The sequence below is a fragment of the Pongo abelii genome, chromosome 13, assembly GCF_028885655.2.
Source record: "Pongo abelii isolate AG06213 chromosome 13, NHGRI_mPonAbe1-v2.0_pri, whole genome shotgun sequence".
NCBI classification, from domain to species: Eukaryota; Metazoa; Chordata; class Mammalia; order Primates; family Hominidae; genus Pongo; species Pongo abelii.
In genome coordinates, this window is record NC_071998.2 from 23,162,872 (window position 1) to 23,183,483 (window position 20,612).

At 48.2% G+C, this 20,612-nt stretch overlaps 1 protein-coding gene across 1 annotated transcript; it reads left to right on the top strand.

Annotated features, from left to right (window-relative positions):
• Positions 1-13,648: 13,648 nt before the first annotated feature.
• Positions 13,649-15,124, top strand: CCL19 (C-C motif chemokine ligand 19). The gene is made up of 3 exons (XM_002819665.4): positions 13,649-13,891; positions 14,625-14,757; positions 14,944-15,124. The coding sequence occupies exons 1-3, from the start codon at positions 13,843-13,845 to the stop codon at positions 15,074-15,076; spliced, it is 315 nt and encodes a 104-aa protein (XP_002819711.2). The 5' UTR covers positions 13,649-13,842; the 3' UTR covers positions 15,077-15,124.
• The last annotated feature ends 5,488 nt before the right edge of the window (positions 15,125-20,612 follow it).

The following is a 20,612-nucleotide window of genomic DNA, read 5'->3' on the forward strand; positions in this document are numbered from 1 at the left end:
CCTGGCCAACATGGTGAAACCCCATCTCTACTAAAAATACAAAAATTAGCCGGGCATTGTGGTGGGCGCCTGTAATCCCAGCTACTTGGGAGGCTGAGGCAGGAGAATCGCTTGAACCCGGGAGGCGGAGGTTGCAGTGAGGTGAGATCGATCGTGCCATTGCACTCCAGTCTGGGCGACAAGAGCAAGACTCCATCTCAGGAAAAGAAAAAAAGAAGAAGAAGAAGAAGAAAGGTAAGAACCTCAGAAGCTAGAAGTGGCTGCTCCATCACCTTTTCCTTCCGTAGGAGCCTGAGTATGCCACAGCACTTACCACCTATCCTAACATCCTCAAGTATTGGCTTGTCTGCTCCTCTTGCAGCAGGTGAAGACAGGGCCCCTCCCCTACCTGTCCTAGGGCAGCAGGTGTGAAATTAATCTATAAACTCAGATATGCAAGAAATACTACTTTTGAAATGTTCCTTAAATGAACTTAATTCCTACTCCAAGCTACTGCACTAGAGTGCTGATGAGAAATTCAACATCAGGCACTCTTGGGGGATCCCATCTGCCAAGGGTTATGCAAAGGTCACAGAAACCTCAAGACCCAAGGGAGGCCTCCTACCTGCCTCCTACACCATCCCATCATTGGACATCAGTCTCACCAGTGAGTGTTCTGACCCCTGTGGTTCCAGCAGGTATATCTCTTCAAGTCCTAGACTCTGCATTTGAGACATAAGAATTCAGATATGACAGCCTCTGGGCTTGGACTTGACCTCCCCAGATACCCCCTGAAGCCATCTACTCAACAGTCCCGTCAGTTGCCCCGTCACAGACAGAAATTAGAGCTCAGTGCCCACTCTGGCTGGATGTACACACTAATCCCTTCGCAGTCCTAAAGAATTCTCTCCCTCTCCTCAGCCCCTCCAGGGCATAACCTCTTCCCCAAGTTTACAAGTTTACTTTTTTTTTTTTAAGACTTTTTTTTTTTTTTTAAGGCTTGCTTTGTGGTCCAGGCTGGAGTGCAAAGGTAGGATCATAGCTCACTGTAACCTCAAACTCCTGGGCTCAAGGGATCCTCCTGTCTCAGGCTCCAAGTTGCTGGGATTACAGGTGTGAGCCTCTATGCCTGGCATTTTCCCCTGGTGTAAGACATTTACAAAAGGCCTTTGACATCAGGCTCGCTTTGCCATCAGGACATCACTCCCAGACCTGCCAAAACTATTGCCTACTCTATAGTGAAAAGAAAAACATAGGCAGAAAAAACAAAACTCTCTATTTCACTAAATTCTCCTGCCACACCTGCATGCCTGGTATTTGCTTCAAGCCCTGCTCTGAGTAAGCATACAATATATTATTTATTCCATCAGATCATGAGGGGCCACTCTCCTTGTCTGCCTTCATCTTTGACAACATTGTCCTGTTCTTTCTCTTTTCTCTCTTATTCTCTTGATGCATAATTCAAAAAATATCACATAATACACACTCACAGTTAAAAAATATATCCAAAAGCACCAAAAGGTTTATTCTGAATAACATCATTTCCTACAAGTTTAACTCTTATGCTATTTCTTAGTGCCATATGTCTAAGTACTTTGCCTATACCTCTGTTTCTTGATTTACCTATTTTAAACATTACCAGATGACTTCCTACTATAAAAAGTGAAGATTTAACTCTCTTGCCAACTCTCCTCTCCTGTCACTGCATCCTCTAAATATAGTCATACCATGATATATAGATCATGATCATATTATCATATTGAGATCATAATTACAGTTTATATTATTGTGGATTACTATTACATAATATGTATTATCACATATTACATTATTTTGACTATATAAATGTTCTCTGCAGACAAAAGTAGTGCACTTTTCCTTTGTCACTCATCTTTTCGTTTTTCTTAAAGGTTCTAATGCCCTTCTCTTTTTAAAATACCTCTATCTTGATATTGCCTTTCAAATTCTTCATCATATGAGATGGATTCAAAACATAATGTTTAAGATATACTTAGAAGAAAATATAGGTGAATGTGTTTATAACTTCGAGGTATAAAATAACTTTTTTTTTTTAATAAAATGGAGACCGGGTCTCACTATGTTGCCCAAGCTGGTCTTGAACTCCTGGGCTCAAGCGCTCCACCCGCCTCAGCCTCCCAAAGTGTTGGGATTACAGGCATGAGCCACTCTGCTTGGCCAAAAAGAGTTTCTTAAACAAGTCATAAAACCATAAAACATAAATCATTAAAGTTCAACACCATTAAATTTAAAAACAAATGGGAGTTCAGGGTAGGGATGGAAAATTAATTACATGCCTTTATTTTCACTTCTCACTAAGCCCCGACTAAAACTACAGTAAATTTTTTTGGTGCATGTATGCGTGTAAAGGCATAAACCAAGACCAGGCGCAGTGGCTTACACCTGTAATCCCAACACTTTGGGAGGCCAAGACACTCACTTCAGCTCAGGAGTTTGAGACCAACCTGGGCAACACAATGAGACCTCGTCTGTACAAAAAATCAAAAAAGTAGCCGGTGTGGTGGCGTGTGCCTGTGGTCCCAACTATTCAGGAGGCTGAGGTGGGAGGACCACTTGAGCCTGGGAGCCATATAGCCTGGGCTAAAAAGTGAGAGATCCTGTCTCAAAGTAAATAAATTAATTTTAAAAATAAAATAAAGGCATAAACCCACAAAAGCCCAAATGGGAGAGGAGATAAAGGTAACTTTCCAAAAGCCCACTGCTGAGACACATAAATATTTCAATAAAAATAGATACAAAGCATAAAATAAAATTATAAATATGAAGGATTTCTAATGTCTTATTCGTGAATACAGTAAAAATTCATATTGACTGAATATTCATATGCCAGTATCCAACAGAGAAACAATTAATGACTTCTACTAGAAATGTAAAAAGAAAAAAAAAAATCCTAAAGATGAATTATCTCTAAAATCTACAAAATCTTCATTCCTTGAGCATGAAAACTCATTTTAATCCCTGGAATCCTGACTTTTCTTTATCACAGCACCACAGAAGCACTTCATTGCTTTAAAAGTCAGTTATCACTATTTTCTAACAATGAGTCCTCCTCAGTGTCATCCAGAAAATTATTAATACCATGTATTTTTGTTGTTCTTATTTGCTCCTTTTTTGAGATAGGGTCTTGCTCTGTCACCCAGGCTGAAGTGAGTGGCGCAATCTCAGCTCACTGCAGCCTCAACCTCCTGGGCTCAAGCAATCCTTCCACCTCAGCCTCCTGAGTAGGTAGGACTACAGGCACACACCACCATGCCCAGCTAATTTTGTTCATTTTTTGTAGAGATGAGCTCTCACTATGTTGCCCAGGCTGGTCTTAAAACTCCTGAGCTCAAGGGATCCTCCCACCTAGGCCTCCCAAAGTGCTGGGATTACAGGCATGAGCCACTGTGCCTGGCCATACCATGTTTTTAAATAATTTCACCACTATCTCTTCCATGAAATGATAACATACACACACACACTAATGAAATCATGGGCTGACTCCTACTTGTCAATGTTGCCTCAGAATCTCCTTCTGCTTCTCCCGGTTCACTCCTTCCTTGTCAATATTTTAAGGGCTTCTTTCTTTGATACAGATATAGAGGATAGGTGGGACTAGTAAAGAATTAGAGCTAGCTAGGCATGGCGGCTCACGCCTATAATCCCAGCACTTTGGGAGGCTGAGTCGGGCAGCTGGCTTGAAGCCAGGAGTTTGAAGCCAGCCTGGGCAACAAAGCAAGACCCCTGTCTCTACAAAAAAAAAAAAAAAGAAAAGAAAAGAAAAAATTAGCCAGGCATGGTGGCACATGCCTATTGTCCTAGCGACTTGGAGGCTGAGGTGGGAGGATCACTTGATTGCCTAGGAGTTCGAGGCTGCAGTGAGCTATGATCACACCACTGCAGACTGGGTGACAGAGCAATACCCCATCTTTAAAAAACAAAAAATTAGAGCCAATAGATCTTCAGGCCAGGAGCCATGGCTCATGCCTGTAATCCCAGCACTTTGGGAGGCTGAGGTGGGAGGATCTCTTGAACTCGTTCGAGGCTGCAGTGAAAAACAAACAAGCCTCAGTTAGTCCTATGAACCTGCAACCAATTCCAAAGTAAGCAGTTGGCCAGGCGCGGTGGCACACACCTGTAATCTCAGCACTTTGGGAAGCAGAGGTAGGAGAACGGCTTGAGCCCAAGAGTTTGAGACCAGACTGAACAACATGGCAAGACGCTGTCTCTACATTTTACTACAAGAAACTGTTTTTTAAGTGAAAGCAAGTTTATTAAGAAAGTAGAGGAATAAAAGAATGGTTATTCCATAGGCAAAGTAGCCTACAAAAAAACTTTTTTAGAGTAAGCAACTAGGTTTCTTAAGAACCCCTCCCTTCAGGATACTTGAGCCACACTTTGGCTGGCCACAATTCCTACTCATTAATGATATCCTTTTAGAGGGCTGTGATTACCAACAACTGTCGGGTTCTTTCTTTTGATACCTTTCTTTTAAAAATTAAAAATTATGGGCTGGGGGCAGTGGCTTATGCCTGCCATCCCAGTACTTTGGGAGGCCAAGGCAGGTGGATCACCTGAGGTCAGGTGTTCGAAACCAGCCTGGGCAACATGGTGAAACTCCATCTCTACTAAAAATACAGAAATTAGCCAGGCATGGTGGTGGGTGCCTGTAATCCCAGCTATTCGGGAGGCTGAGGCAGGAGAATTGCTTGAACCCAGGAGGTTGCAGTGAGCCGAGGTCACACCATTGCGCTCCAGCCTGGGCAACAGAGCAAGGCTCCGTCTCAAAAAAAAAATTAATTATGGGGCTACCAGAACAACACCTAGGTATCCTCTACCATGCCAAATGACCTAGTGAGAGTCAGAGGGGTGGGGTCTGTCACTTGTTGTCTATGAAAGGTGATGTTAATTTGTTTCCCAGCTGTAATCACTTACCTGTGAAATATGTCTTAAGCTTCAGCTGGTATCCTTTGTGAAGTACTTTCTCTTTCTCACATCCAGGCATTACTTCTCCTTGTATTTGGGGACAAAAAAATACTGTTTTGTTAAAGTCATCAACGTTTCTATCCTTTGCCATCAGTCTTGGGCTGGATTACCATTTTTATGGATGCTGAAGTTGCCAACTCTCTTTTTTTCTAACGCCTATATTTGTAATTCTTTTTTTGAGACAGGGTCTTGCTCTGTTGCCCAGGCTGGAGTGCAGTGGTGCAATAATAGCTCACTGCAGCCTCCAACTCTTGGCCTCAAGGGGTCCTCCAGCCTCATCCTCCCAAAGTGCTGGGATTACAGGTATGAGCCACTGTGTCAGGCCTCTATTTGTAATTCTTCTAGTAGTGCCTACTTTAAGGGGAATTGTATGACCTTGTGACCTTGGTGACCTACGTCTACTGCTATGTCAAGAAGCTGACAGCTCTGTTTTCTTCAAGACAACCATTTCTCAGTTGGCAGCAAACTAAAACACCCCAGAGAAACTCTGTTACCATATTCTTTGAGACTTTTGCTTTAGAATCATGGGTTGTGTTAATAATAAATTTCAATCCAATATTAAAAGAATAACTGAACACCACTTGTGAAGGCCTAAGCTGCCAGCGCCAGCTTCTGCTCGGAGTATCTCCTGCGCTTTGTGAGCCTCCGCCAGCTGGGAGGTGCTCACGGCCCCGCTCGGCCACCAGGAGGCTCTTCTTCTGGCAGCAGTCCTCTGTCTGCTAAAGGAAAACAGGCGTGGGGGTTGAATTTTCTATTCTCATTTCCTTCATCTTTCTAGGACCAATTTGTTTTCAATTATTTTTACGATTTGTTCTCACATGTGTCTCATTCTAGGCCAAAGGTTGCGCGTTTCCCTGTGTCCACTTATGAGCAAGACAAGTTCCTTTTCCGCCCATGTCAGGCTATAGCCCTTCATCCTCCAGCCCCAGCCTTGCGCCTCGCACACGGTTAGCATCTCAATACATTTCCGTGGAGTAAGGAAACCTTTCTTAGCGTTGGCCCCGTAATGAGTGGTGTAAGATATCTATCGAGTGCGAGGGAAGTGCCAGAGGTGATGTGAACCCTCCTTCAGCCTTTAAGCCAAACAGTAATTATTTCAAGACTTCAACATTGGGCACCTTGGGCTCTGGGTAAATCGGGAATATTTGGGGCGTGGGAGGGAAAGATAAATGCTTCATATTCGCCGACAAACACGGGCCTTCCCCCGGCCACCGGGCTGGGCCGGCCCCGCAGAGGACCCCCGGGGCTCGGGGGCCTGGGTGGCTGGGGTTTGGCGGGACGGGGGGTGCCCTAGTCTGGGGTAACTGTCGGCCTAGGTCATCGGAGGCGCGGGCACCACCCACAGCCTGAGCCTCCCCTCCATACGCCCGGCCCGCGCGCGGGGACCCCAGGGACGGCGGGGCCAGGGAGCCGGGAGGGCGCCAGAGGCTCTTCCAGGCCCAGGGACTTCGGACGCCCGCGCACCGCAGCCTCTCTGAGGAGCTCGCGGGGTCACAGCCGCGTGCGCCTACACCTCTGCCGCAGCCGCGCCCCGCTCCAGAGCCTCCCTTCCCAGGCTCAGGGCGCCCCCTGCAGGCCCAGACGGGGAGCTGCATGGGCACGCTCACGGGCGCGGACACATCCGCACACACGCCCCAGTCGCGCACAGCCCCACAGACACAGTTCGGGATACGCACATTCATGCCTGCGACATACACTAGCCATCTAGTCAGGGTCCTCTCCCTACGATCATTCACCCACCCCGACCCCCACCACGGACTTGGGTGACTCCCCTGCCCCAATGGCTAGTACGCCCGCATTCAGGATCTCCTACCCCTGAGGCAGGGATTTGGCCAGACCTGGGAGCACGAAAGTTGGGCAGGCTCCTTGAAAGACGTTGAGGCTAGGTTGGGCTGAGTGGGTTGATCTGCCCTGAGCTGGAAGAAGATTCCCAGGGCTCAGGCCGAACCAAGAACCCTGTATAGACGACTTGGCTGGGAAGAGGGTGAACAAGGCAAAGCACGTAGCGCTGATGCCTCTGTACCTGTGATCAGAAACTGTTTCAAAGACCTCCCTGACCTCCAGTCCCCCACCCCCATTGGATTATCTAAACCAACAGCTGTAGGTAGGTGCCTTAAACCCTTCACCCACCGGGCCTGTGTCCTTTCCCTTTTTGCCGTGATAGTGGGTACCTTCGTAACACCCTGACTGCCACCTCCTTCCCTGATTCCTCTTTCTCTTCCTGATCTGTTCATGTTGGCGAGGTCCAGGACTTAGAACTTGGACCTCTTCTATCTACACTCACTCTCTTGGTGACCTCATTGTCTTATACCTTTAAATACCATCCATTTACTCCCAAATTTGTGTCTTCATCTAGAATCTCTTCCCTGAACTCCAGACTCATCCCAGCTACCTACTTAACATTTCCATTAATATGCCCAACATGCAGCTTCAACTTAAGTCTATACCAGGGTCCTGATCTCCCCACAAACCCACTCCTCTTCAATCATCCTCATCTTGTTAACTAAAATCATATCCAAGTTCCTCAAGTCAAAAACCTTGCAGTATTCTCTCCTCTTCTTTCTCTCATATCCTATGCTGAACCCCTCAGCAAAGTCTATTGGCTCTACTTTGTTTCCAGAATCTGAGCACTTCTCACCAACTCCACGCACCATCATCTCCTCCCTGGATTGTTGCAACGGCCTCCACCCTGGTTTCCCTGCTTCCATTCTTGCACCAGTTTGGTCTACTTTCCATTCAACAGCTAGAGAGAGTTTATGTCAGATCATGTCACACTTGTTCAATACCTTCCAATAGCTCCCCATCTCACTCAGCAGAATATAACAATGGCCTACAAACCCTGTGTTATCTGGCCCCTGTTATTATCTAACTGTATGTCTCTACCACCCTCCCCTTTTGGCCTCCTTGCTATTCCTCAGATACGCTCTTGCCTCTTTGCCCTTGCTGTTTTCTCTACCTAGAACATCTTCCCACAGACCTCTGCATGAATTTCTCCCTCACCTTCTTCAGGTCAACTCTCTGCTCAAATGTTATTAGTAAAGGTTTTCCTGACTGCCTTATTTAAAATAAGCCTCCCTCAATACTCCCTAACCCTCTTGCCTTCTTTATTTTTCTTCATAGCACTTATTGCCATCTGAGATAGTATAGACGTTTCTTGTTTGCTTATTGTCTGTCTCTTTCATTAGCATAACAACTCTGCAAGAGCAGGAACGTGTATCTGTTGTGCTTACTGCTGTATCTCAGTGCCAAGAACGGTGTCTGGCACATAGGAGGCCCTCAGTAAATATTTATTGAATGAATGTGTAACAGATGCCTTGTTTATTATTATTTCATTATTTCACCCTTTCCTGCTGATTCTCAGGGTCCTTCCCAACAGGCACTCCAGGCAGATGGTATTGAAATTGAATTAAAACCTTTCCACCAGCTTTGCACTATATGATTGTGTCATTTAGGATCTTGGCAGGAAACAAATGGCATGCTCAAAAAAGGTTAATGGAAAAGAATTTAGTGAAGGGACCACTTACAGAGGTGAGAGCACGGTTGTTGTAGGCAGCCACTGCACATGAATTAGTATAGCGCCAAACCTCAGACCATCTCTTCTTCTAGGCAAAGTGTACACTAAATATACGGCCCTAAATTCTGTCCACTGAGAGGACTTCCCTTAACCACTGTATTTCAGGACCATCCCTGGTTGGGGCTGTAATCAGCTGTCTCTTCCAGCTAATGCCAGCATACCTAACAGACCCTCTGTTAACCGTTTGTAGAGAACATCTCCGTGAAGCTGTAAGTGTGATCAGAGGAAGAAGCAGAAAACAACACAAGTAGGAGTCCAAGCCATCTGACCATGCTTTTATTCATACCTTCTGAAACTTCCAAGGTCTGGTGTCATATATACAATTCATTTCATGATGAATGCTGCTGTGCACATCCAACTATATGATTTGCTTAGATAGCACCCTTAGGTCACATTGTCACTGGATGAACTATAATCTGAGTTTTAGACCAGGGCCCCAAGGCCTATCAAGAGCTGCTTTTCAAATAGAAAAGAACTGTTAGCAGAAGAAGCATGGCCTTACTCCACTACACTTAAGATTCTTTGCTTTAACTCTCTTATTAGGGCTCCTACAGCACACCCTTATCTGCCACAGACAACATGAAGTTCACTGGATTTGTGGGTCATTCAGCCAGAGCAGCGGGGCAACTTTCCCTGGAGCCTGGACCTCATTCAAAACTATCAGCTTCGGCTGGGCACGGTGGCTCACACCTGTAATCCCAGCACTTTGGGAGGCCGTGGCAGGTGGATCACCTGAGGTCGGGAGTTCAAGACCAACCTAAACAACACGGAGAAACCCCATCTCTACTAAAAAGACAAAATTAGCCAGGTGTGGTGGTGCATGCGCATAGTCCTAGCTACTCAGGAGGCTGAGGCAGGAGAATCACTTGAACCTGGGAGCTGAGATCGCGCGATTGCACTCCAGCCTGGGCAAACAAGAGTGAAACTCCATCTCAAAAAAGAAAAAAAAAAAACCTGTCATCTTTATGAGCCTTTATGCAATATCCAGTCAAAATTTTGCAGTAGTACATATAAATACGGTATATATTGCCTCTAAAACCCAAAATGCTCTTTAACGTTATGCCCTAGATGACTATTTTTCAGCTCGTCCCCATCTCCTTAGCCTGGAAATTTCACCACATCTTGAAAAACACTGACTAGGAGGAAGATTTATAGAATCCGCCTGTGAAAGAGATCCAGGATCTCCCAGCCCCCCACCCAATCAAGAGGATTCAGTTCTGGGAAACTGGCTTAAGTCTAGGAACTGGGTAAGACTGTAAATCCTTAATATAACCTGAAAATCAAGTTTCTACTTACCAGGTCTAGAATTTTTCCACTTGTATGGGTTGAGTAGAACATTAGTAAGCTGTCCATGTATTTCATTACTAGGAACACCATGATTAATTAGCTACCACCACATATTCCTATGGGGCAAAGTACATGATTACCACACGTGCCTACAGATTTCACAGTAATTTCACTCACCTCACTCATGGTTACGTGGTAACACCTGTCCTCTACCACGCAAGAATTCCATCATTCACCTTGAAATACCGGTCCCAAGAGAGCATCTCACAACCTCATGTCTAGCCTATTAAAGAAGTCACACAGTGCTTTTCAAAGAGTTGGCGTTACCCTCACTAATGTGTTCTTGCTGCCTTGAAGAAGAAAGTATCTTTCTGGGCCCTTCGGAGGTGTACAAAATAGGTAATTTCAACACTCATTTCTAACCTTTGAACCTCTTCCTCTACTTTACTATTCTAGGTATAGTCCAAGGACCACAGCATCAGCATCATTTAAAAGTTTGTGAAACATGAAGGCTGGGCACAGTGGCTCAGGCCTGTAATCCCAGCACTTTGGGAGGCTGAGGCGTGTGGATCATCTGAGGTCAGGAGTTCAAGACCAGCCTGGCCAACATGATGAAACCCTGTCTCTACTAAAAATACAAAAGTTAGCTGGGCGTGATGGCGTGTGCCTGTAATCCCAGCTACTTGGGAGGCTGAGGCAAGAGAATCGCTTGAACCCAGGAGGCAGAGGTTGCAGTGAGCCGAGATTGTGCCACTGCACTCCAGCCTGGGCGACAAAGGTGAAACTCCATCTCAAAAAAAAAAAAAAAAATTAGCCAGGCGTGGTGGTGCGTGCCTCTAATCCCAGCTACTTGGGTGGCTGAGGCAGGAGAATTGCTTGAACGTAGGAGGCAGAGGCTGCAGTTAGCTGAGATTGTGCCACTGCACTCCAGCCTGGGTGACATATTGAGACTCTGTATTAAAAAAAAAAAAAAAAAAAAAAAGAGAGATAGACCCGTGGAAGGGAGGCAACCCAAAAGGATCACTGTAGACCAGTGGGCCTCAATCTGTAGACCACTTTGGGAAGCCAAGGTGAGCCTTGGGATTCTCCTGCCTCAGCCTCCTGAGTAGCTGAGGAGTCAGGAGTTGAGATGGGGTTTCACCATGTTGGCCAGGCTGGTCTCAAACTCCTGTTCCAGATAAACAAAACTTAGGAAGTTCATTAATAGTAGACCTGCCCATAAGAAAAGCTAAAGGGAGAAACAAAAAACAAACAAACAAAGAAATGCTAAAGGGAGACCTTCAGAATGAAACAAAAGGACAAAAAGTAATAACTTACAGCCACACAAAGAAACAAAGATCTCTGATAAACATAACAACATAGCAGGCTGGGCGCAGTGAACTTCTTGGATATGTATATTCATACTTTTCATCAGATTTCAGATGTTTTGTCATTATTTCTTCAATTTTTTTAATGCCCTGTTCTCTCTATTCTCCTCCTGAGACTCCTGTGATGAGGTATATTTGATGGTATCCCTGAGGCTCATTTGGATCTCAAACTTTAGCACGTATCAGAGTCACCTGGAGGGTGTGTGAAAATGCAGTTTGCTGGACCCCATCCTCAGAGTCTCAGATGTGGTAAGTGGGAAATAAAATCTAAGAATTCGTGTTTCTAACAAGTTCCCAAGTGATGCTGCTGCTGCTACCCAAAGGCTACTCTTTGAGAACAACTGTCACAGGGGAAATTATTCACTGCCAGAACTGCAGCAAGATGAAGGATTTGGGGAATTAATACCCCAGCCTCTCTCTTTCCACCACTGATCTCATGTTGCTGTTTCCCATGGGCCAGCCCCAAACAGAAGCCAGAGAGCAGGGGACCCTGAGTAATGCTATCTGCAGAGGTCAGCCTTCCAGGGAGCAGAGCAGGGCCGTGACGAGTGGAGAATGGATAGGTTGAGGCAAACAGAATAACCAGAACCACCACGGACAGAAGAATGGATAGATCAATGGAAAGAGGGGTGGATGGATGAATTAATGAACAGATACCTGAATAAAAGGATAGAAGGCCAGGCATGGTGGTTCATGCCTGTAATCCCAACACTTTGGGAAGCGGAGGCGAGCAGATCATTTGAGGTCAGGAGTTCGAAACCAGCCTAGCCAACAAAGTGAAACCTCACCTCTACTAAAAATACAAAAATTAGCTGGATGTGATGGTGGGTGCCTGTAATCCCAGCTACTCAGGAGGCTGAGGCAGGAGAATCCCTTGAGCCCGGGAGGTGGAGGTTGCTCTGAGCCAAGATCATGCCATTGTACTCCAGCCTGGGTGACAGAGTGAGACTCTGTCTCAAAAAAAAAAAAAAAAAAAAAAAGGACAAAAGAAGAACAATGGCTAACAGAGCTTATTGTGCGTCAGCCTCTAAGCTAAGAGCTTTACTCAGGGTACCTCATTTAATCCTAAGAAGCAGATCTTCTACCATTCCCATTTTACATATAAGGACACTAAGACACAGAGACTGGAGAATTTTCACCTTGTCGCAGTTATTAAGTGGTAGAATCTGAATCCCAAGCTAGGCGCTCTGTCTACAGTCTCCCTCCTCTGTACCGTGTACTACCTGCGCTGTGCCATGACCAAGTGGCAGACAGGCGGTGTGGGGTTGAGGTAAAGAATGAAAACCCTAGAGCACACCTGGGTCCAAATCATGCTCCAGTTACTTACTAACTGTGTGGCTTTGTGCTCTGAGCCTCATCTTCCTTATGTGTAAAATAAGAATAATAACATGAAAATAAGAAAAACTACATCAATGGTATTGTTTTGGGAAAGTTAAGCAAGGTAATAGTGGCAAAGTCCTTGACATAGAGCCTAGCACATTGTAAACAATCAAAAATACCATTACTATTATTATGATTGATGAATGGGAAGAAGCTAAGTCAGAAATTTAAGAGGAAAATGTTCCCTCTCCCTCTCCACATCCAAAAGAGGGTCTAGGGCTTGGGTGACGATGGGTGAATGGGTGTTTCATATTTAGTTTCTCTTTCAAGGCCTTCTCTTCTGACCTTTCTCATAAGGATGGGAAGTCACTTGTCCCCTCCCCCATCAGCCAATTCCTTGAAATTTTAAGATTTGTCTGAATATGAGCTGGCCAGCCCCTCTCCTTAGAAATCCCCTCTTGGTTCCCAGGACTGAGAAAAGGGGGAAAATGAAGGGGGCTATTCCAAGCCAGGCTCCCTCCAGCTGTTCCTTTGACCCAGGTGTTGGACATAGGAAAACGGTAAATAGAGGAAGGGGAGGGTTTGCTGAGCCCCAGAGGCCTGAGATGTGGGATGGGGGTCCTGGGTCTCCTCCCAAGGTACCTGGCCTTTCAGCTCTGCTTGCCCCAAGGGAAGGACTGGTTCCCACATGGTGGGTGGGCAGGCACTGTGATGACCTTGGAGGCCACCCCAGGCTCTCATGGTTGTCCCGAGGGTGCCAGTGAGCCTTCTTCACCGCCAGCCTCCCAAGAAAGAAGCACCAGTGAGGACAAGGGATAAACCTGAGGAAGGGAGCACAGTTCCTCACCGTGGCCCCTACCTTTGACCGTCACTTCTGAACCCCAGCTTCATGGTTGATGATTCAAATGCCCCCAGTGGGATGACAGGGCAATCCCTCTCGCTGGAGAAACAGTGCACAGCCCCTTTACTGGGCCAGACTGCAGACTTAAGTTCTCAGAGCAAGAGCCAAGGAAAGCAGAAGGAAAGGGCAACTGCAGGGGAAGAAGGGGGGCGGGGTGAGGTTCTGCCGGAAAGAGGGGGGTAACCGGGGAATCACAGAATGGGACGTGAAGGGGAATTTCAGGCAGAGAAAGTGAAGCTCTGGCCATAAATAGGAGTCAGCTGCAGGGCTCACATTCCCAGCCTCACATCACTCACACCTTGCATTTCACCCCTGCGTCCCAGTCGCCCTGCAGCCTCACACAGATCCTGCGCACACCCAGACAGCTCGCGCTCACATATTCGCCATTGGCCTGCCTCTGTTCACCCTCCATGGCCCTGCTACTGGCCCTCAGCCTGCTGGTTCTCTGGACTTCCCCAGGTAAGGCTGAAGGGAGAGTCAGGGTCAGGGGCAGTGGGGGGCTGGCTGTAGGTAATGTCTAGATCTCAGATTGCCTGGCACTGGACGTAAGGGATATGGTGAGTTCAGGTGAATGCTTAGGTCTGCATGTTTCGGTGAGCCTGGCTGGTCCCTGCATGTGTGCCTGTAAGTGTGGGTGTCCCTGTGCTCCTGAATCCCAACGCGGGTGTGTCTCTTAGCACATCCTGGGGCCTATGGCTGTGCAAGCTCTATTTCCTGCTGCCTCCGTTTCCCAGGCAGAAGGAGATTTGCTTAAGGTAGGGAGAATGGCAGACACTAAGCCAAGGCTGATATTAAAAAATTTTAGCAATTAATAAGGCTCCTAACACCAGCCTACCCCACCCCACGCCCCTCCCACACTATGACCTGCATTAACTCTTTACTTGCTGGATTGTCCTGGGAGAGAGGTTGGGGTGATCAGGGCACCAGGAAGTCATTTGTGGGGCTCAGGGCAGTGGTTATTTACAAAACAGTTTAGAAGTATGACAATATATTTAGCAACCAGTAGAGCCAGAGCCATATTAGTGCATACTGGCTGAATACCAGGTCTAACTCCTCCCCCACCCCACCAGACACACACACACACACACACACACACACACATACACAGATGTCCTCAATCCGACCTAGGGCCATGGCCACGCCACCCTCAAGGGTCCCTGTGTCCTGTGTCAACCTTCTTTCCCCATCCCAGCCCCAACTCTGAGTGGCACCAATGATGCTGAAGACTGCTGCCTGTCTGTGACCCAGAAACCCATCCCGGGGTACATCGTGAGGAACTTCCGCTACCTTCTCATCAAGGATGGCTGCAGGGTGCCTGCTGTAGTGTGAGTTGTGGGGAGGGTGTCTAGCCTCATCTCCCGTTTCAGCCCTTGTTGAGAGTCCCACCTTCCTATTCCCCTTCTCCATGCCAAGCCCAACCCCTTCAAGGAAATCCCTGAAGCAGGTTCCCAGACATGGTCCCCATGCATGCTGGATTCTGGGGCTCCATTCTCTCTGGCCTCTCACCCCAGGTTCACCACACTGAGGGGCCGCCAGCTCTGTGCACCCCCAGACCAGCTCTGGGTAGAACGCATCATCCAGAGACTGCAGAGGACCTCAGCCAAGGCAAGCCTGGCCCTCCCTGGCCCTGTCTCCTCCCTCTGAGCTCCTGTCTAAGATTCCAGCCCTTGACCCTTCCTCTCCTTCCTCCTCTAGATGAAGCGCCGCAGCAGTTAACCCATGACAGCACCAGAGGGAGCCCGGAGTCCGAGTGAAGTGTTGTGAATTATTACCTAAGCTGGGGAACCGAGAACCAGAAGGAAGCACCAGGCCTCCAGCTCCTCTGCACCAGACCTGACCAGCCAGGACAGGGCCTGGGGTGTGTGTGAGTGTGAGTGTGAGCGAGAGGGTGAGTGTGGTCAGAGTAAAGCTGCTCCACCCCCAGACTGCAATGCTACCAATAAAGCCACATGGTGTTTACAACTAATTGATCACAACCAGTTACGGATTTCTTTGTTCTTTCTCCACTCCAACTGCTTGACTAGCCTTAAAAAAAAAAAAAAAAAAAAAAAAAAAAAGCCACCTGGCACCCATAGATCTGTCTGCTGTCTCTTTGCTGTCTAGCCAGGAGGACAGGAATAGGAAGTGGGAGGTGGAATGGCAGGATCTATTTTCTCTTCTGTGGCCTAGGGGGTCTCCTCGCTCACCCCCACTTAACAACCTGATGCTCTCAGGATCAGCCGCATTGCTTTCCATGGTTCAGCGACACTAAGCTTGGGTCAGTTCCCTGAATGAGCCAGTGTCTCATGCCTCCCAGTCTTTGCTCTCCAAGGCAGGTGTTCAAGCACCCAGGTGTCTGAGGGATCCAGTGTCACTGGGGGGAAGGGAGTTGTGGGGAACCAGCTCTCACGGCTGGGGGAGGTGGAGTGGGGCAAAGGGCCCAGCTCTACTGCCTGGGGGGAGAATACCCATCCACCCATGCCCTTCCCTTGGTCTGGCACACTCTTATCTCTCCTGTGCCCACCTGGCTTCCCATCTGGGTCCAGACACCTCTTCCTCCAGGAAGCCTTCCCTGACCCCACGCTGGGTTAGGTAGCCTCCTGCAGTGGCCCCTCACAGCATTCATCACACTGACTTGTATTTGCTGGTTTGTCCAAATTTGTCCATGTTCTTGGACTGGGATCACATCTATTTTGGGTTCCACTGTTTTTCTGGTGTCCAGCATGCTGCTTGGCACAAGGAAGTCCCTCCATAAACATTTGTTTAGAGAATGAATAAATATGTGAGGAAAGGCTCAGCAGCCAGGGCTGAGGGTCCATCTGTTCATTCTGTCCATACAGAATCTGACCTCCAGGCCAGCCTTCCTCTCTCAGCCAAACTGAGCAAGGTCCAGTCCCATCTTTGCAATCCTGGGGCCATGCCTCTCAGGGACACTGACAGACAGACCTTGGAGTCAGAGGTCAGAGACAGGAGACAGGCCCACGGGGTGGAAGAAGGAGTAGCCAGGGAAGCACAGGAGATTCCACATAGAGGAGCCCTACCACCACCCCTACAGTCTACATGGGCTCCAGGGCTCAAAGGCAATACTGAGACCAGAGACATCTCCCCAGATGAGACCAGAAAGGAATCTCAGCTCTGGGAGATGAGAGCCGTGTGACTCTTGGAGCATCCCACAGGGCTTCTCTGTACAGAGTGAGCACCTCGTACTTGAGAAGTGCCCTGGGGAAGCAGGCTAGCCTCCAGACGGTGTTCTCTAAGGGCCTCTCCAGCTGGAAGTGACAAGTCTGTGCCACTGGGGTCTGATGACAGCAAGGAGGCCAGATTAAGCACCCTTGCCTGGGAAGAGAGGTCATTATATCAGGTATACCTCAGCCAGCAACAAAACCAGGACTTGAAATGGGAGAAATGGTGAGGGAGTTGTGGCAGCCCCTCCTCACTGAGAGCATGACATCCTCTTCCTCTCGTCTGCTCCCAGATGCAGGTGCTCAAAACCTTGGGTATCCCAGGTCTCAGAATCACCTGGGATACCAGGTGGGTGGGAGGGATAGGGATAGTTTTCAAGAACAGCTGCAATAACCCATCCATTCATGCATCCATGCATCCATTCATTCAGCTGTTTCTGCATTCATCAGACCTCCATCCAGCCAACTGTCCACTCACCCACTTCCCACCCAGCCATTCTTTCATCCACCCACCAAGCCAGCCAGCCATGACGTTCTAGGTCTCCCAGCTGTGGACCCCGTGCCCTGCATCCCAGCAGGCTGGTGTCTCAGAGGACAAATGCACATGGGAGGGGAGCACATTGCCTGAAATCCTTCTCAGTGCCAGTGACATTTAGAGGAAGTCAGCCTGCCACAGAAGCAACAAAAGTGATCTTTCTGGACTATCGGAGGAACACACAGACAGAGCAGGGCAGGTGAGAGTGGGAGCCTTGAGGAAGATGCTACCAGGACAGGGGCCCCTGGACGCTACCTCCATGACACTGCCGCCAGGAGGTACAGAGCAAATCTTGAATTCACCGCCTGGGCCAGAGTCCCATGATCCTGTCTCTGCCCCACTCATTGTGTGACTCTGGGCAAGTTCCTTTTCCATTCTGCACCCCGAGACCCAGTTTCCCCATTTGTCAGACGGGAGAGAGGAGCTTGATTTTTGAGACTCCTTCCAAACAAAGACTTGACTCCTGAATCTTTGGTTCTCATGCTAAACCCCCAGCATTTGCATAGACACCCCACAAAGTCTTGCACATCCAGAAAACTCTCCCTGGGGCCACCCTCTGAGATCAAAGGAGATGCTGAGGCTCATAAAAAGAAAAATAATCTAGGAGCTTGTGAAGTGCCTTGGATTCAATTGACCCTGGAAGCCTGGGAAATGAAGAACTTGGAGGAAATCTGAGGGGGTGGACACCAGAGTCCCAGAGGAGCTGGCAGGCAACCCTCCCCACCCCTTCTACAGCCAATGCTTTTCATCCTAGCTTTCTGCCTTCCTCTTTTTCCTGCCCCCCAACCATACCAACCCATCCTGGGCACTGGGTCTTACCCCCGCCCAGGTACAATTGTATCTCCCCGCCAGGTACAATTGCCCAGCAATCTGAGCAATTGGAGCAACTGAGCATCCTGCCCCACTCTAACATTCTCAGCACTATGATTCCATTTAATCAACATCTGCTTCCTGTTTCACAGTGAGTCACTGACAATTGTTGCATTTTCATTTATCCAGAGTTCTGGTGGGCCAGGAGCCCACCAGAGATTGTCATCTCTCTGAGGAGTGGCGTGGACTCCTAGCTTCCCAGTTAGGATGTGGAGGCCTTGTTGCCTGCCTCTAGATAGACACCTTCTTCTCTAGGGCACATGGCATCTGTTACAGGTTCAAGGCCTGCAGCTGGGTGATACCTCCCATCCTAAAGGCCAATATCTCAGCAGCCAATATCTCCCTAAAAGTATCTGACATCCCTGCTCAGGTTGCTCTTAGCCTTTGGGGGATGAAAATCTCCCCCTCCTATTTGTTGAGAGAGCTCCCAAGGGAGAGGTTGGGCCTCACCCAACTCCATTGCTAACATTGCTCTGCCAGGGTCTGGCATGAAATAAGCCCCAATACACATATGATTAACAAAAATGGAACTGAACATGGCCTTTTCCCACCATGCCCCGCCCCCCACCAGGAGCACATCCAGTTCTCAAGACAGCTGGAGCTATCTCTGTTGTGTGGTTGAGCGTTTGTTCAGAGCCAGCTTCATACGGTTTTGATCATGTTTTGATCATCTCATATTCAACTTCTCGGCAGGCAAGCTCCATGTCACCCCCTCCTTCTAGGCTACGGGAAACTCAGAAACCACCAGAAAACCTTAGATATAAGAGTTTCATGAAGGCTCAGGACTCCTAATTGGGAAATTTCCTCCAAGTGCCCCTCTGTAGAACTCAGCAGGTATTTCTCCAGTCAGATAACTTTCTAGGTGATCCCTGAGACTTTGTCCACATGGAAAGACATGGCTGTGAGTATTAGCTAATTCACCACTGATGCTTACCAGGTACTGGGCACTGCTTTAAGTGCTATTACCATTCTTATGTTGCAGCTGAGAAAACTGAGGTACAGAGGTTAAGTCACCTGCCCAGGATGGACAGCTAGAAAAAAGGCAGAGCTGGGGTTCCTGTCTGGGCAGTTTGGCTCCAGAATATCTACTCTGAACTATTACTCATACCACTTCTCTGAGTTGACCTATCTCCTAATTACAAATGGAGAACAGTACAGCAAGGCCAGATGTGGAGAAGCGGCCCATGGGAATAGGGAAAGCCACTACTTTTGGGTGCTGGACATGTGCAAGTCTCCAAGCTGAGTCCTTTCTTGGCACTACATCACTGCATCCTCAAACGATCCCATGAGGTGTTCATTAGTACCATTCTGTGTATAAGGAATTTGAAGCACAGAGGAGAATGACCTCCCAAGTCAACTCAACTGGTGAGTGGCAAAGCTGGGATTGCAGTCTAAGCCTGACTGATGGGCAGTACTTGGACTGAGGGCTGGGGGGCTGGGAAGTCTAGTTGGGGTAGAAAAGTTCAGCTTGCTAGAAAGAGCTGGGGAAAAAACAAGAAAGGAAGCTGGTGGCCACATGTGGGGTCCTAACACTTGAATCCAGACACAAAGACACACCCTAGAGGGCTTCCAGCTTCCCGGGCCTCTGCAGTAGAAGGGGCATCAACTTCCCCAGAGCCTCAAAGAGGGAGTTTACTCAGGCCTCAGTTTTCCCAACAACAGAGTAGAGAAGGGGATTGGGCTACAGCAATGCCCACCCTACTCCTATTCCCAGGGGAGTATCAGATGCCAGGACCTGGTGATATTGAAGGAAATGAGGAATGTAGGAACAGCTCTGGGGATCTGGAGGGTAGGGATAGAGGCAGGACAAGGAACCTTGTGACAGGCAGGGCTTCTGGAAAGGAGTGGGGCCAGGCGTCTGATCGGCAGATGGCAGAGGACCTCTGAAGAGCAAAGCATCTGAGGGCAGCAAGGCAGCATCAACTCTCAAAAGGTCCATTTCTGAGAGACACTCCATCTCCCAAGGGGCCAGGGGCAGGCAGGGCAAGGTTGGAGGAAAAGAGCAGGGACAGAACCTCTAAGGATCAGGGTAGATGAGGGAATCAGGCCTCCCCACCCTACTTCTAGGGCCTTTGGGTCTTCCCCGTGGCTCCAGGGGGATGCAGAAGATGTGAGCCGCCCTGGGCTCCAACCTGGCAGAGGTGGGAGAGCTTTCACCCCAGCCGCAGGAACACTACCATTCTGGGACAACCAGATCTCCTAGGGCTTTTGATCTCAGAATCCCAGTCCCTGGAAATCTGAGCCTAACACCATCCAAACCCCAATCACCACGTCAACGTCATTTCTGTCAAACCATCATTTCAAGGGTCCTCTCCCAAGAGGAAGCCAGCCCTTCTTTCAGGGCCTCAACACTGTAAAGTGCTCATCAGTTGAGGAACCCCCATCCCTGACAGGATGTCCCAATGCCTATTATGTCCTCATTGCTGACAGGACACCCATTAATGTCAAGGTCCCCCCGTTACTATCAAGCCACCATTCCTCTCAGGAAACCCCACCACTGTCAGGAACACTTAAACCTGTCAGGCAGGACAGCAGCACTGCACACCTCCAGGGGGCACCATCCTCTCTGTAGTCTACATAAATGGCTCCTGGTATGGCAGCACTGAGTGCCAGA